The sequence below is a fragment of the Amblyomma americanum genome, chromosome 1 (genome assembly GCF_052857255.1).
Source record: "Amblyomma americanum isolate KBUSLIRL-KWMA chromosome 1, ASM5285725v1, whole genome shotgun sequence".
In the NCBI taxonomy this organism is placed as follows: Eukaryota; Metazoa; Arthropoda; class Arachnida; order Ixodida; family Ixodidae; genus Amblyomma; species Amblyomma americanum.
In genome coordinates this window covers 36678685-36696202 of record NC_135497.1, presented here as the reverse complement: position 1 = coordinate 36696202, position 17518 = coordinate 36678685, and the positions used below count along the sequence as shown (strand labels likewise).

Genomic DNA, 17518 nt, shown 5'->3' with positions numbered 1-17518 from the left:
CGCCAAACCGATTGAGCGAGTGCTGCTTCGTCCAGCCTCCCGGCATTGTAAACGTCGCACGGCTAACTCTCTCTCAAAATGGCGCCGCGCTTCGGGAACAGACAAGCCTAACCCGAGGCCTACCCAATCGCAGAGCGCCATTTTGATCACATGGCTTTTCTAACCAATGACAACGCGGCGCGCACGTGCTCTTTGTGGCTGCTTTGTCCTCGAACGGAAGAACCGCCATGTTGCTTACTGATTAAAAAAAAAAAAGCTGAAGGCGCGAGCATTGAAACGAGACCATAACAGCGTCGCGGGAGCGCATAGAAGCCGAGAACGGTGGGGCATAATTTGTCCTCAATTTAAAGGACCACGCATGCGCCTTCGGATATTTGAACGCCTATTACGAAGCAAATACTGATTCTTCCTTTCTAAATATTTGACGACAGATGCAAAATGACCTCGTGAATCCGAATATGGCAAAACTGAAAAACCGATTTTTTTTCGCGAATTTTCGGCCCAAAAGAGCCGTGTACCCCCTTAACCTGCACTTGCGGTGCTGTGCGGGAAAGCCAACTTAACTGGCACTTGGTTTTTTGCGGCCTTCGGAACAGCTGCGAGCCCCCTTGAAACGTCGTCAAAACATGGGAAAACGCCTCTCCATTTCTCTAGTAAGGATCGCTGAGATTGCTGTCCCTTCAATAACTAAATTGCGTCGCTGTTGCACGCATCTGTGACGAAATCGTATATAACGAATTTCGGCTATAGCAAACTATTTTACGATTCTTTCCTTGTTTACTATAACGAGGTCACTATACAGCCATCATACACCTAGCTCGTGAAAGCAGTCACCGCCCGTCATCTGCATAAGATGTGATTTAGTCATGAAGAGCTTCAGAATATCGAAATATCGGTCGTCGACTGCATTTTACGGAATGTACACCAAGGTAAACAGTGGTGGCATTGTTAAGATCCCTCCTAGTGCATACCAAAGCATATTTAATTTCTTCAATACCTGGTCCTTTACTGAAGCAGATTAACAAACTGTTCATCCACTGCAGTGAAGTGAAAATTATATTTGGAAATTTGAATCAAGAGTCATAAAAAGATTTTCAAACATTCTATTTTCCATTTTATTAATGGAAACCTCAGACACGCAAGCTTGTGGCAGCTCATGCATGACAATTTCTGTCATGGTTCAAGATGATCGACCTTTTTCTACTTTTAGTTAGTATGGAAATAGGCAACCCTCTGTTCTTACCAAGTGTGCCACTTACTAGCAAACTGGTCCACGTAATGAAACAATATGCAAATCCACTCCGGAAACTGGAGTCAGACATTGTCCCAGCCAAATCTTTCTACACCTGCAGCTGCTTGTCACATACACCAAATAGCTGGGATTAACCATTCAGTGCTATGCACTGATACAGACCGGAGGACCAGTGCACAAATATTAAAGCTTGGAAGTAAATGCACACGGGAAACTTTCAGTTTCTGATACATGTGGCAGCATCTCATTATAACCTTCCCGAATGCCAGAACGCTTACTCACTGCGACACACGGCGGGTGTTGGAGGTGGATTATACACTTGATATCTGGTCGGTTGGCGTGGATGGCGGCATGGATCATATAGGCTGGCCGATTGAAATGGAACGTGGTGGTGCCAGAGTCAATAACATTGCTCTGCATGTCCAGCTTGAGCAGGCTAGAAGCAGTCACCTCGTGGTACAGAAGCCCGAATGGGTTGACCAGAAAGTGCTCCTGGTCTTGGCTCACACGCAGCTGTGGGTGGAAATGAAACATCGCCATTTGTAAAGCAAAAACAGCTCAAAACCATGCACAGTGGTGGAACCGACAACATGGCTACTGTAGCAGCTTTTGTAGCTGAATAAATCGCAATTTGTAGCAGCAATTTTGTAGGGGAACAAAATTGCAATTCATGGCAAAATAAGGCAAGCTCGTCCGACAGCAGTGACAGTGCCGATGAGCTGCGCTCGTCCGACGGCAATTAGCGCGAAAGCGGCGTTGAAAAGTGAAATAAAATGTTTGTATCTGTCGCCAGCTTTTTAATGATCTGACACAGTAGTCGCAGTGGCACCACATTGATGTAACTCCCTCCTCACATTATACTGATGTAAATACAACAATCAAAACTTTTATTTAGTCTAGGCTACTGTGTTTTGGTGACAAATTTCGAGCCAAGCGAACAGACTTTTTGCTTGAAAAAGAAAATGTTTGGTTTGGTTTATGAGGGTTTAATGCTTTACAGCGACTCTGGCTATGAGGGATGTTGCAGTGAAGGGCTCCACACAATTTCGACGACCTGCAGTTTTTGAACATGCACTGACATCGCACTTGAGCATTTTGCCTCCATCAAAAGTGGCCGCCACAGATATATTTATATAGAGGCGAACCTTCTACTAGTTATGACGATTTGCCTAATTTGCCTCTTCTGATTAGAGACAGCAGAAGCCTTCCCACTATGCAGACAGGCAAAGCCATCCTGAACAAGCAACTTGCGGGAAAGACTGTACATACCGTGATGTGGTTGAAGGCTGCTGTGGTCCATCCATATGCATCAAGCAGACGACACAAAGAAGCCAGCTTGCAGCGCAGCAACTTTTCTCCCTTAGAGTAACGCAGGCCATCAATACCACGCACATCATTGATGGGAACCAAGCAGCGGCCGCCTCTAATCGTCGATTGCTTTGTTGCATGAGGCAGCAAGAGCTCCGTCACCTGCTGCAGCGCTGCCATGTTGGACGGAGTGTAGCCCTCTGAGAGCTGCGACTCGATGATGCGTTCAAGCTCCTCCCGAAACAGTTGGCTGCACACAAACGCCAGCTAAATGGACACTTTTCTACAAAGAGGTCCCACAATAAAATATGCTGCTGCAGGCGCTCTGTGAGCAAAGATAGCAAGCTCAACAAATGGGGGTAACCAAGCAAAATTTCCTGCCCTAAAATGGTGAATGTGTGCAAGCAAACATGAATCGTTAGGTACGATCATTTTATTCAAAACTGGGACAGTGTACTGGTCTTTGCTGCAATTGCTCACTTCCAAACACACTGAACAGCAGTACTTTCTACAAGTGTAGAACCTGCCAGCAAATACGTTTTCCCTACAATTTTGTGCAACACTGCACTGCCGTCTTAATCCTCTCACCATAAGAAAAGCAAGCAATGCCCTGATCTGAGCACTGGAGTCAGAAAAATCAGTCACAAGATGACACCAGACGAGGACCTACAGCCATCAGACTGAACACATGAAACCTGCCCCCATTTCAAGAAGACAATGCCAACTACCGGCAAAGAGCACCACATGGAATTAGGTACTGTCAGTAACATCAATGTAGGCTTCCATGACCAGTCCTTGGCTTTCAACAATGATGACTGGCACAAAAATTACATTGCCTATGTGCTTCCACAAAAAATAACAGGTGCTTACCATAGTGGTACAGTACTAGCTCAACAAAATCCAAAATTTTAGTACAAACAAACTATTGATGAAATGCGACAATGAATAACGAGTTTGGTGATCAGCGATGACCCCACAGAGTGTAGTGTGAAGGTACAGTGGACAGTAATGAAGTCATGGCAGTGGCGGCAAGGTACGGGGTTACTGTGTCGGCGGTTTTGTCGCGTTTGAGTCACGTGCCTTTCTAAATTCTTTGTGGGACAATGGGACACGTGCGTCCCTTTTTCTCCATACTAAAAGGCTCCTAAGAGGCAGTGAGATACAGGAGTCCTTTTATGCTGTGATGCCATCTATCTGAAGGTTTCAATGCTTTGTTTAAAAATAGCTCGGCCGCGTCCACTACATGGGTTAGTAAGTCAAGACATTGAAACTTCGTTTTTTTTTGGGTGTGTTGGATGTCCTTGGCTATATTCAATCTGGCAAAAAAACAAACCCAAAATGCCAAGTCATTCCTTTTTCTGCATAGAGAAGAACAACTAGAGATCACAATGCACACGTGCTCTGAAGATTTGAGATTAAAAGTAATAAGAGGAAAGCACTATTTTTCGCCATGCTCAAAATAGGTGGATATTTAGCTAAGCCTAACGATTGAATTTTTAAGCAGTAATTTTCAAACATAGGTAGTTTGTGGGAGCCAAATCATCAAAGGCCAAACATACAGAACCGCCAGTTGCAAGAGGCGTGTGTGAATGAACAAGGAGGGTAAAAAAAAATGGACAAAAATGGTTGGCGTGTTGCGTAAAGTTCGGCTCGTCAGCAAAGAACCCAAACATGAGAAAGCTGAACAAATGAGTAGATTCCGGTGGTGTTCCAATACGGAAAAAGTAGCGTGAACAAGCAAACAAGTGCGAACAAGTTCATCAAGTGGGTAGTACAAACTTACTCAGAGAGGAAACCCATGAAGGTCAATGGGACAACTATGTCCCCCTTTTTTTCAGGGACCAATTTGTACTAAAGTTGTGGATTGTTGAGAACCACTCCTGTGCACCTCATCTGCTTGTGCAAAACAAATTTTCACCAATTTTGAAAAAAATATATGCTGGCCCACAAAGGGTTAAATACTGCCTCTCAAATGAGATTGAAGCTGCAGGGGACGACGTCATGTTCATGCAGAGCTTCGATTTTCACAGAGAATCAAACTCTCATTATATTTGTAACTGTATTGTATACATGCAAATGCAGTAGTCCTATAACACGTAAAATCACAAACATGTAGCATAAAATGTGATAACAGAAAAAAAATAATATCATATGAAAGTGTGACAAGAGCAGGATGTAAGGTATTTCTGAGTGTTTCTTTCATAAGCCTACACTATGTGTTAAGTAAGCAGCCAGTTAATTACCATACAGCATCCTCAGAGGCATGCTGTCATATTAACAACTGATACAAGGTACGTTTGATTTGCCTGCATGACGCAAGCTGGCTCTCGTGATGCTGAACTTCGCCATTCGTTTCAGGGTGCAACATGGCATCGCGACTGTCATCATCCGGAAACCAGAGCTGGGCCGGAAACCACCCTCCATTCCAAAACCGAAAATGTACAAGGGGCAGCGCGGCTACAGTAAAACCTCGTTTATTCAGCCGCCATTAATTCAGAAATTAGCACTGCTGCCGACATCCCGCCAAACGCCCATGCAAGCCTATGGCATCGAAAGCTCGTTTATTTGGATGCCACAGGGCTCACATCAGTCAATTCGGATGGACGGGCCCCCAATAGGGCGCCTTGCCGAGACATGACGTGCTCGACAGGTGATCATGCAGATATTCGTCCACAGGCCTCTGATCTGCTGCATCCCTCTGATCTGCACGCAAAGGTACGCGTGTTGACGGTTGGCAGGTTCCAGTTGATAGGCCGAGAGAGGGTCCGGCCGCATAGTTTCGTTTTCGGAGCTTCGTTTCCAGTCATCGCCAGCCCACGGCAGCTATAGGCTGTGCATATCAGCGGGCCAGCCAAGCTACACACCGTTTGGTAAGACCACTACCTTGTTGCTCATCTTTTTTTGTTTGTTTTTCAAAGGAGTCTTGCCTCACCGGCACCAATGAGTGCTTCCCTTCCGCGTGGTATTTCCATTCTCCCAGAGAACCGAAACTCCGCGCTCATCACGCGCCGTTTCCTGTTTGTGCAGTGCAGCCTCCTCATATGCGATGCCATACGTGAAGAAGCTCCGGTGCTACTGTTTTGGGCACCGAATGAAGCCTAGGAGAACCTTACTATTTTGAAGCAGTTCTGCGTCAGCCGATCCCGATAGCGTGCACGAATTAAAACATTTGATGGAACTACGAGAAATCGCTGTTGTTGCCTAGCTGCCCAGGTTCCCACAATATAAATTTTGCTTTCATGCGAACAGTTTTTGGCAGTTCTGTGGGGCCATTAGATAATTCGACATTCGGACTTTTTTGCGCACCCTTGAAGTCCGAATTAACGAGGTTTTACTGTAACAACAATACTCGATGTGTATGCTAACTAAAATTCTGAGGGCACTTAAGAGGAAACAGCGAGTAGCTCTCAGATCTCAACATCTCAGTGGACACCTTAACCATGCCTTAAAGCATGCAACTGAAGCTGCATATGTCATTGGTCTGAACGCCAGTCGCAAGCTAGCCTCTAACTTGACAAACGCAAAGCGAAGTGCTATGACAGCATCCAGAACGCTGTATGACGAACGGTTGCTCAAAATTTTGGTGAATGTATCAGGAATACTGCCACCACATTGAGGTCAACCAGTGATGACATCGCTGGGATTTACTCTGCTCCTGAGATATCTATTGCTCAAACCAGCACCGTCGCTTGGGCGGGCGCGGTTTTCTATCATTAATTAGTGATGACATCATTTTTCATTTCGTTATTTTCAGCTTCACTGATCATAACTCATTTTCCCTAATTACACTAATGAATTTATCAACTGCCTTTACTATTTAATGGTGCAACATCATTCTTCATCCCAGCATGTAACACTTAATTTCTTACTCATTATCATTTAAACTTTTACACACTGATTAATTTTGAGTGAAGTCATGTGGACACCTTTTGCAGACAAGTTTTGCGGATACAACTGAGCCATATAATGCTTTCACACTAAAAAGCAAACATGTGCATGCAGCATGATGCACGCTGTTGCAAAAACTGCATATAATATATAACTCTGCGTGCACACACTTCAGTCGTGTCGAGCAAAAAAACACATGCGTTCTGTGCCAGCTGCCGCGAGGTACACATGCATCACGGCTGGTTCTTCACGGCGACACTTTGCTGCGATGTGCCGTTTGAAAATTCTTCATGCTGTTTGGGATGTCGGCAGCCATTGAGGTAGGCGGCGCACAGCTGGCTGCAGGCGACGAGGCCTGCACTTGACCAATCGTTTTGGAAGCAGCCAGTGCAAAGCTGCACTTGAACTGCCAGAACTGGCACTGCATGCTCGCCGCACCACCGCAGAATATTACAGAACTGGTGCAGCGAGTGCAGGCGAATCGAACAGACCTACAGTAAAATTTTTGCTGGTCCAAGTGACCTTACGACAGAGGGATTCCACTGTATGCGTCGCATTCTTGTGCAGAATCCTCATCTAGTCAAAATGTAGCAGATCAGCCTTTTCGAGCATATGTGGCACAACTGGCTCAGTAGCCACTTTTGCTACCTTTTTTACTCGCCACTGTGTAGATGAGCACATGCTTGTCTGGAGAGCTGAAGAACTCCAGCACTACCACTGCTTATAAATACCAGGAGTACCTAGTTCAGAATTCAGTTTTGTTTGCTTACAGCCATAGCGTCTGCATGACAGCATCTCCTGCAGGACAGAAAGGCTTTTTCTTTGGCCGTGCTACAAAACAGCCCAGAATGAGTTTATGAATGATGACCGACTCACCTGTTCATGATCATCTCCACACGCTTGCGACGCTCCATTTCTTTCATGTCTTGCTCTATGTCTGGGGGCCGCCACATCTGGCGTTGTGCTTCGGGGTCGTCAGGGTCGTACCTCTCAGCCTTGGCCTGGCCGTCCGACAGGCCGTTGGTCTGAGCCTTGGTCTCGGCCATCGTCCGTCAGCGTCCCTTCTGCCAGATACGAATGCGAAAACTGTGAAACCCTCCACCTCTTTTATGTACAGGCACAGCACGCACGGGTTTTCTTTCTGCATGCACATAAATGTACCACAATTACATTTATACAATCAACATTTACAGCACCCACAAATTTCGTTAACTTTATTCAAAATGGCCTCATGCTTAGTACAAATGTCCAAGCTCCGAACCCAGTGCCTTCAAACAATCAAATTTCAGTTATATTTCAAGCAGAAAACACAACATATACAACATTTGTGACATTAAGAGGTGATGACGGCAAAAATATTTAATGGCGAGTCGTGGCCACCGAAGCGGCATCTTTTTATTGTGGACGGCGATACTGCAAGCTCACGAGGTGGCACGGAAACCTCCATCACTACCAAAACAGCACACTAATTTCTGCACAGTGCTCTTTGCTGTCAGAAGCCGACACGAAAAAGAGACACGACACTGACGAACGACATTAACGAAGTGTGGACTATCAAGTGTCAGCAAGCAAATACTCTAGTGCAAAAGTGAACTAGTTCCTACCCGAGTTTGCTGTTTTTTGACCGGCCGTGGACAATCTATGACCACATTTGTGTTAAAAAAATTATGCCGCCACCGTCTGGAAGACGAAGTAATGAGCGTTAGCTGTTTGGTAGCGCACTCTATCGTCCATGTGATGTATTAACACGTGATTAGGCTACTTTTCCATACCTCACGGCGAGCGGGCGCCTATCGCCTTGTGAGCTGCCGAGTGCTACCATCACGGCCTCCATGTTAGCCTAACCATAACTAAATATTAACCTAATTAAGTGATACTGGTGTCTAACATGTTCTACTCATTGAACCCGTTACAAATATGCCAATAGTAAGATCATGACGTCATCGGTCAATCATAAGCAATTAAATTTAAGCCTAACCATAACTAAATATTAACTTTATTAGTTAATATGGCATCTAACGTGTTCTACTCATCTAGAGGAATCCAAATATCTAATTAGTTTTACGATGGCCTCATTAATTACTGAGTTATAAGCGATTCATGCGACTTCTTAATTATGACATCACAAAATCAGTGGCTCACCAATTTGATATACTAATGACATCACCAATCAAACACCAATTGGGTTGCTACATCGATTTAGTGTAGGGGCCCCTATCCTGAATTCCGCGTACACACTGTAGCGCTTGGCCGGATCACCTATCTCCGTGAATGTGCTTGAACTGCATAAACATGAGGTTTCATGGAAGCACTACTGTCACTGACCACTACCAGAGCTTCGATCCCAGAATCTAGGGCAATGAAACCCGCGACGAACTTTCGTCGCTGCACCTATTTTCTCATTTTCTCGACCGGCTCGAGCAGCGCTAACAAGTGCATCTGCCCAATCGAAGTGACGTTCGTTTACGACATAGGTTCAGCTATAGTGCCTGGCGACTAGCGGTCGAGTCTCCGATGCATGCGGTTTTGGAGGTTATCATCGTGTTCGCCGCAGTGAAATTAGGTTGGACATCGATTTTGGTCCATATTGTCCGAGGTCAAATTTCAGGGGTGGGTGGGCCAAATTTGGAGGTCATCATCTTATCGCTGTAGTTGAATTAGGTTGGACATTGATTTGGTGCATACCAGCGGAAGTCAAATTTCGGTGACGGGTGGGCCAAATTTGGAGGTCATCGTGTTCGCCGTAGTGAAATTAGGTTGGACAGCGATTTTGGTCCATATTGGCCGAGGTCAAATTCCAGGGGTGGGTGGGCCAAAGTTGGAGGTCTTCGTCGTGTTCGCCGTAGTCAAATTAGGTTGGACATAGATTTTAGTGCATACCAGCGGAAGTCAAATTTCAGCAGCGGGTGGGAAAAACTTAAATTTGGGAGTGGCTCGGGCCAAATTTGGAAGTCACCATTGTGTCCGCGGTAGTAAAATTCGGTTGGACATTGGTTTTGGCCCATACAGGCCAAGGTCAAATTTCTCTCTTTAGATGCCTTGCAATGCACGATGACACATCCGGTCACGCAGCCGCGGACAGCTTTTCGTTCCATGAGCCTAGAAAGGCTTCCGCCTTATTAGCCTTTTTTCGCCTAATTACAGGTGAACAACGGTATTCTTCCTTAATTGCTGTAAAAGCACGCACAATTCGCAAAACCTTATTCTGTGCAAAATGCACAGCGCGCGGCCGTCGCTTCAGCGGCGCTGGAACCAATATGGCGGCGGGTCGGCGGCTCCGGCGATGGTTGCGGTACTTTTCCCGTTCCAGTGACTTTAGGCGGCGGCGCACCGCGGCTGTGCGCCAGTGCATACCACATATAACTGAACTTGTATGACACGCTGAATGATAATATGACCAGATCAGTAGTGGCGTAGAACATTACCTTGTACTTAAATTGCAGACCAACTGAGCCCAATGCATGCCCATGTCACCGAGAACACCGGATACAAAGTGAAATGAAGTACTACAGTAAGATACAACTTAAAAAAACAGCAGTTGCTAACACCGGGCCACGGTCCGCGGCATCCTGTAGTAGTCCGCTAGCCAATAACAACAGTAAACGAAATCTGCTTTTTAATGTTTGACTATTAAACAATCCAGGTGTCTAACCCAAGAGGTTATGATTTTTTTCTTGTGATTTAAGAAGAAAAGTTTTAACAACGGACCACTTTTTGTCGTGGAGGGATTCAGTGCGGCGGTCCTGAACGTGGGCGGGGCTTCACTGCAGACTTAAGTTGCATCCCACTCCAGCCCAGCCGCTGCCGAGAGGCGAGAAGACAGCAGCGGCCGTGCACGCGTTGGAGAAGGAAGTAATAACGAAGCAACAGCGGCGACGGAGAAACGCGACGTGGGGGAGGACAGGGCCCGCCGCAGCCAAGCAGGAAACGCGGGGACGACGGGCCTCGTTGGCCCCCATCACGGGCAAGGGAACCGCCCGTCACGGGCAAGGGAACCGCCCGTGATGGGGGCCGCTCATTCTGCTCGGAGGAGCCATTTCTGGCCGTCCAGAAGACACGTCGTGTGCACATACATTTTGCATTCGCCTCCATGCGCCCTGCACTGAAAACAAGCTGGCCCACTGAAGGCCCCTGTTCACACCCTGGGCGCAGCTGCTCCCAGAACGCTACCGCCAGTGTCGTCTAGCTGCTGAGGCGTCGTTGATCAGACGCTGCGCCGGGAGCGCCCCGCACAGGACGAGCGGGCAAACACGCGTCGTGCGGCGCACATGAGACAGGCCGTGGAGCGCATAAATCAAGCGACATTGTCAGCGGGTCTCAAAAACCGTCACTTCCCCCATTCTCGAGGCTAAATGTGCCCCCTTTATGATGATGGTGATGAAAGGTCCGTTCGACAGCGCCTCTGGCGACCGCCGCCTGCACCGGAGAAAGCAAGCCACCCCTGCGCTATCAGCCCCCTGTAGCGCATTGTCCCGAGACCGAAAAAAATGGAAGCACCTTGCGCACTGGTCCGGGGTACACGGACCTATTTTCCTGCCTGACTGACACAGCACGGCCTGCGCAACATGTTGCCACCGTTTCAGTGCGACCCAAACGAAGTGTTCAAGCCGGAACGCCGCTTAGGAACACGGCCTGCACGAATATCATTGCCCGACTGCTGCCCGCCAGACTACTTTGAGTAAGCACGCGGATCACAGGCAACAGTGCCTACTGCATGTTCACGAACGAACCCGGTAAAGGAAGAGACCCTCCCTCATTCACGAACAGGAATCACGTGACTGCGCGAATCGGCCAAGAACCACTGTCGATAAGCGATTATCACGTAGGCGTTCCTGCCCCTCTTCGACCGCCGCCTCGAATCACTTTTCCCTCTGCGGGCGGAAACACCACAGCGGCCTCGCCATCCCCGGATAAGCAACGCGCACACAATGGGTGAATATGTAAAGAGCGGGACGTCATTCAGGGTCGCCGGCCGCCAGAGAGGCGACGCTGCCGGCACGCAAGCAGCAGAGCAGACGGACTGAAAAGGATGAGCCGCCCGCACAAGGGGGGGGGGCACCACGCAATCAACACGGCGGCGGTCACCATGGCATCAGAAAGGCAAACCGCCGGTTCAATGCCCATCACCTCCAGTCGAATTAGCCCGGACAACGCCCATCATCATTACGTCCGCCATACTGCGCGGTGGTATCACGCTTCTCGCCGCTTTCCAGAAGAAGCACACAAAACAAACGCGACGCAGGGAACAATGCCTTCGGATTAGTAATCTCTGCACGCCCTATTCGGCGAGAGACGGAGCAGCCCTCTTTTTGAGCCAACAGTGGCGCCGAAGAAGGGGCGCACGGGAGAGGAGAAAAGGCGCCGGGAAGACTAGACGGAGCCCGCCCGAGGTTCCGCACCGCGCGGCCGACTGGCGCCGGCGGTCGCCGGGGCAACTCGGGGGCATCACGCACACCAGATGCAGGTCGATAGCACACTCGTCAACGCCGACTTCACTCCGAGGGGGAGACTGTTCGGCTGGCTCCCCATTGCTTTCTGCAAACCCTCACCAATGCGATCGCAACACACTGGATTCCAAGCGAAAAGAGTCTGGTGGCGCACGATTAACCAGCAAACGCCGATTACGTGCACAGTCGGCCTCCGGTTGCTGGATCAAGAACCCACAGCGCCAAGGTAGCACAGCTGGATCGCGTTCCCGGCACACTTCCAGGACCCGCTTGCACGAGGCAAATAGGCTAGTGACGCCTTATACGCACCCTGAGCCCTCCTCCGTTGGGTCAGCCGGGGGGACACCTCACTCGTGCTTCGAGCTACGTGGCTCTCTCGTCGTGCCTCCCAAATGCTTCCACTAAAGGCCTTGGGTCATTCCACGCCAGACGTCGCAAACGTTGCGCTCTACCATCACCCATTTGTTCGAAACAAAAAATCTCAAGGAAACTTATCGTAATCTAAGCCTAAAATATTTTTGCCCAAAAAACTGTCATGAGGTGAACGCAATTTGAACGTTTCGAAAAGGCGCAAAACCAGGCACCGCGCAATAAGTGATACAAAAAATTGCAAGTTTCAGAAAACGCCCCACAAATTTTTGATGACATCTGCCCAGATTCTGGCTTTCGATAAGTCTGATTTTTAGCCGGTATAAACACTTTTTTTTTAGAATTTAAATAAAATAAAAATTATACTTTGACATTTAAGAATTATCAACTTCCTCTCGGAAATTAGAAAGTAGTTATGTTGCTTCTCTAGATGTCTATTACAGCTGATGAAACTGAATGCGTCGAAGTGAAATAAAATACTGAAGTTGCACAAAAATTGACTTTCGAACCATAAACACCTGTATTCAACCTTGCGATGGGCCAAGTAAAAATACAAACTACGGCGGGATTAACAGAACAGTCTATTGCATTTCATTGCTGAAATTTTAATCAAGAAAAAATATTGAAGCTGAGCTCTCGCGCCGCAAGTTGCGTAGTCTGTTAACCCAGCTATTACAGCTTTCGCTTTAAAAAAGCGCGAGAAACATCGCTACCGGCCGCGTATCAACATCCGTGAGGTGGGCGCACACAAAGCTAGCACGCAAAAAGGTTCGCCAAGCAAAGAATACTTGATACGACGCGCTCGGGAAGTGCCGATGATGATGGACTTTTATGGCGCAAGGGCATTTATGGCCAAAAAGCGGCACAACGTATTTTCGACTTCTCAAGGTGGGGTCAAAGACCCATTTCCCAAGCATCTGACCCATTTCCCAAGCATTTCACCCCTTACTAGCAGATCACCAGACCAGGGGAAAGCTTGTGCCCATTGTATCACCGGTGGGTACCCGGCGGCACTGGGGATCGAACCCCGCACCTCCCGCGTGCGAGGCGGATGCTCGAACAACTTGGCCACCGCTGTGGTTGGGATGTGCCAACACATGGAACAGGTAGCCACAAGCCAGTGTAAACAATCCAGTCGCTGGAGTGGGCAAAACCAGGACGACAGAAAGCATTTGTACACGACGGCAAACAATATGTGGCTCCTCCACCGAACGGCACCGCTCCGAAACAGTCGGGAGGATAACACACTACAGCGGCGGCACATGGAACCTCACGAGTAGCGACACCCGATCACACGTATGCCCTCAGCGGCCCACAAACCGCAGCGGCACGTTGGGCCTTTCTTGCCTCATGAGTGGGTACAGTCATCCATCATAGGAGTAATTAATACAAGTTTATTGAATAATTGCGCAATCAGTATGGATGTACAATTAAGTCACCAAAAATGCTTAAATGGACAGTTATTTGAGCAAATAGCTGAATTAAGTCAATTTCTTCACAAATCAATCCAATTTACGAATTATTTACCGAATTAATGAAATAAAAACCAATTTAAATCGCCAACAAAATGATCGATTTAAATTGATCGAATTAGTTAAATTAGTGAATAAATTCACACCTTAATAGGTGATTTAGTCGAATTGATCAGTACTTTGGTGTGCTTACTAGACGCTGTAGCAACAGGACCCGCGACTTCGAATGCGGTAGAACTGAAGAGCGAGAGCACGACTTGGAAACGGCAAAGGCACAACGAAACGAACACGCAGCAACATAGTATAGAGAGAGAAATGTTTTCGCATTACTGCACCTAAGCAGACTTCAGTGCACCCCAGGAATTTTCACCTTGCCGGCTGAAGGCCGGACTCACACAGCACACGGTCGAGCTCCCACATGAGTGAGGACGCTCCTGGAGGGCGTCGTCCTAGGGCCTCTCGGCGTTTGACAGTCCACTACAGAGCAGTCGACTCAACAAGGGTTGCACTGAAGGGTTGCAGCTTTGGGTTGGCGTGCATTTACAGTTACCTTAACCCAACCAAAAAAAAAAAAAAAGAGGGTGAGGATATAGACAGTCCTGGATTTTTCGTTATATTCAGGTTTTCGTGACAAACTTTCGCGAGGACCCGTAAGGACAATGCAGAACGGAAACCAAAACAAGAAATAAATGTAGGCGAAATCACCTTGAAAATGTTTAAAGAAAACCCCCGTCGTCTCTCGGAAGTCACACGCAGATAAACGTTTCGTGATCGCGCCGATACCGCAACTGAAGCGGCAGCCGCGACCACCGCCTCGGCTCGCGTACGCTACGAGTGAGTGGGGTGGGGAGTAGCGGCGGAGGAGGCACCTCAAACCACGAAGTCTCAGGGGCTGCACTGCGGCCAAGCTAGAGAGAGAGAGAGAGAAAGCGCCACCACTGTAGACCGGCCTCGTAGACTCACGCTTCTCCCCGCATGCTCCCTCTCCCGACTTCCCCTGGAAATGGACTCCGCCCTCCCCGCTATCGGCGCCGGAATCACGCAACCACTGCTCGCATTCTTTTGCTGTCACTTTTCGCTGCTTCCGAGCACGAACCGTTGTAGTATACCATGTGGTATGACGTTCCGAAAGCGAAAGCAGCGGAGATGCGCTGGAGCATGGCGCATTGTGTCAACTGCGGCCGCTCCTCGCGATCGTGGACGTTGCTCTCATGTCAGTGCTTTATCGTCGTGAAACTTTCGCGCAAAATTTCCCAACTCACCGCAAGCCAACAGAGTCGGCATAGCGAGTTGGTTATATATCAAGGTCAACCGCTGCAACAGCTTCGTCACATGCGAGGTCTCAAACACTCAATGGGGGCGGCGTTAGGGAATTGAAACGTGGTAATACCGAGGTATTCGCTGTACGGAGGTTCGTTACATGCAGGTTTAACTATTCGCAGTGCGCGCCAAATAACCAGCCAGCAGCACAAGCAAGCCACCCGACACTGCGTCGCAAGGAGTGCGCGCGGCATTGCGGGACTGCCGCCAAAGCTCTGCGCGCGGGAGGGCCGGCTTTTTAAAGAGCGAGCCAAGGGCGCGCAACTCTTCCGTCGCACTCGTCCACAACGAAGCCCATGGGCAGGAAAAAAAAAGCGAAAACTTGAGGGACTCTTGTCGCGAGTGTTAAGGGGCCTCTGAGAGCATGGCGCACCATTTCGCAGATATCCACACGCTTGTTTCCATGGCATACTACAACTGATGACGCTAATCAGAGACCCCAATAGTTGCTCCTGTAATGTAATTCGACCACTGTGCGGCGCTCGAACATGGCCTCCATTTATGCCACTGAATGGACGTTCCTCAGTGGTGGAGACGCAACGTGCCGATTCCGTATGACCACCGTTTAATTCACGTGATTACCCTCTGTACAAATCAGGCTTTCTCCAGTTAGGAAAACGTCGTGTTTTCCGCCGAATGGCACTTCTAATGACATCGCACGAAAGCACCCCACTGGTAGGCGACGCGCGTCTTTTTCCCCGCACGGCTGCAATGAGCGACAGATTCGCCAGCGGCCGCGCGCTAGCCGAAACACGGGGGATGAAGAAGGTGCTTTACTGCAGAATGTGAGCAGCTGCCGAACCCGGCCGACCTCTTCCCCGGTTCACAGTGACCAGGTCTTCGCGAGATCGGCCACCGAGCAAAAAACATTCACCAGACACCAACTCTATTTACGCTCAAAAGAAGCTCTAGGATAGATGAACGTGAAAAATGTATCATTTCTGAGGATCCCTGGCCAATACCGAGGTGCTGGTTTAAGTGATAACTATGATACAAGCAAATTTCATCTTACGGCCTCTCTTGCTGCTACTGAAAATGAAATGAAAATTGGTTTTGGGGGAAAGGAAATGGCGCAGTATGTCATATCTTTGGAACAAAGGTGCTGTAGTGGAGGGCTCCGGAATAATATGAACCACCTGGGGATTTTTAGCGTGCACTGACATCGCACAGCACACGGGCGCCTGTGCGTTTCGCCTCCATCGAAACGATGCCGCCGCGGCCGGGTTCGAACCCGGCAACTCCGGATCAGTAGTCGAGCGCCTTAACCACTGAGCCACCGCGGCGGGTTGCTGCTGCTTGCTGCGTGGCTCTCCTAGCGTCTGCTAGATCCGCTGCTGAAAGTGACCAGAGTAGTTCCTTTATCGCGGCGATGGCTAGTTCCGAAGAGCCCTCATCTACGGCATCGATGCGAAACAGCTAGGCTTAGCGACGACCAGGGCAGCCGGGAAGCAGCGCAGTTCGTCGCCCAGCGCTCCCGCAGGCGGCGCCGTTGCCGAAAGCTCGGCTCTTGCGCAGGCATGCTATTGTTGCTGGAATATAGCAGGCAGCGTTTGTGATAGCATGGCTGTTTTGTCTTTTCTAGTGCGAACTAGACAGAGCCAGTTGGTCGGCCGACAAGACTGGATCTCGTCAGCCGCGGTCATAAAAATGAGCTTAAGATGGTTTTTGACGCAACTCAAACGTTTTGATAGAGGAATGTGAAAAATATATCACTTTTGAGGATAGTTGATCAGTGCCGAGCTGCTGGCAGAAGTGACAAATGTGATACGAGCAAATTTCTTGCCAGAATCGCCTCGCAGCTACCGCTGACCCGCCGTTGCTGTCGGGCTCGCCTGACGCCCGCAGCTATCCGCTCGCTCCGCTGCCGAAGGCGTCGAGGAAATTGACCGTATCTTTAGTTTGCGAGATCATGCTGTTGACAGCAAAGCGATATTAAGAGTAGCTTTTGTTATAGCGCAGACGACTTCCGAAGCAGCCAGGCTGCAGCGCAATTCGTCGGCCGGCGCGACCGCGGGCGGTGCCGTTGCCGGAAGCTCGCTACTTGGGCAGGCATGCCTTGTCGCTGCTTGAGTATATATCAGGCGGTTTTTCTCATAATATGGCTATTATGGTGCGAACTTGAGCACCAAGCCAAGCAGCGGTCGCTCACTGCTGCGCGGTGGCAAAGCGTACGTACAGTACATACGTGCGGCGCATCGATGCATGCCGCTCTTGAGTATCGCAAGCGGCGACCGGTGCAGGACGCCGGCAAAGTTTTATCGCGACAGCGTTAAGGAGCGCTCGTGTCGCCGAAAAGCCGGTGTCGGCGGCATTGGCCGTGAGCGAAAAATCCTCCTCCTCGCAATGTACCCCACTGCCCCAACAGATAGCGCGCGACGGCAGTGCCTCCCGCTCGTCTCGTTCGGCCGCAGTGACGCCGTGCGGGCACGCAGGAATCACGCGGTGAGCGGCGAACAACGCAG

General features: G+C 49.1%; 1 protein-coding gene across 6 annotated transcripts in view; it reads right to left on the bottom strand.

Moving 5' to 3' along the window:
* Positions 1-17518, bottom strand: part of hts (adducin 1-like protein hts) — a 103587-nt gene that overhangs the window by 72002 nt on the left and 14067 nt on the right. For all 6 annotated transcript variants that reach the window (XM_077645441.1, XM_077645442.1, XM_077645439.1 and 3 more), the window contains exons 2-4: positions 7325-7512; positions 2522-2810; positions 1535-1765 (exon numbers count right to left, since the gene is read on the bottom strand). In XM_077645441.1, coding sequence (XP_077501567.1) covers positions 1535-1765; positions 2522-2810; positions 7325-7494 — 690 coding nt within the window. In that variant the 5' untranslated portion in view covers positions 7495-7512. The remainder of the gene's footprint in view (positions 1-1534; positions 1766-2521; positions 2811-7324; positions 7513-17518) is intronic.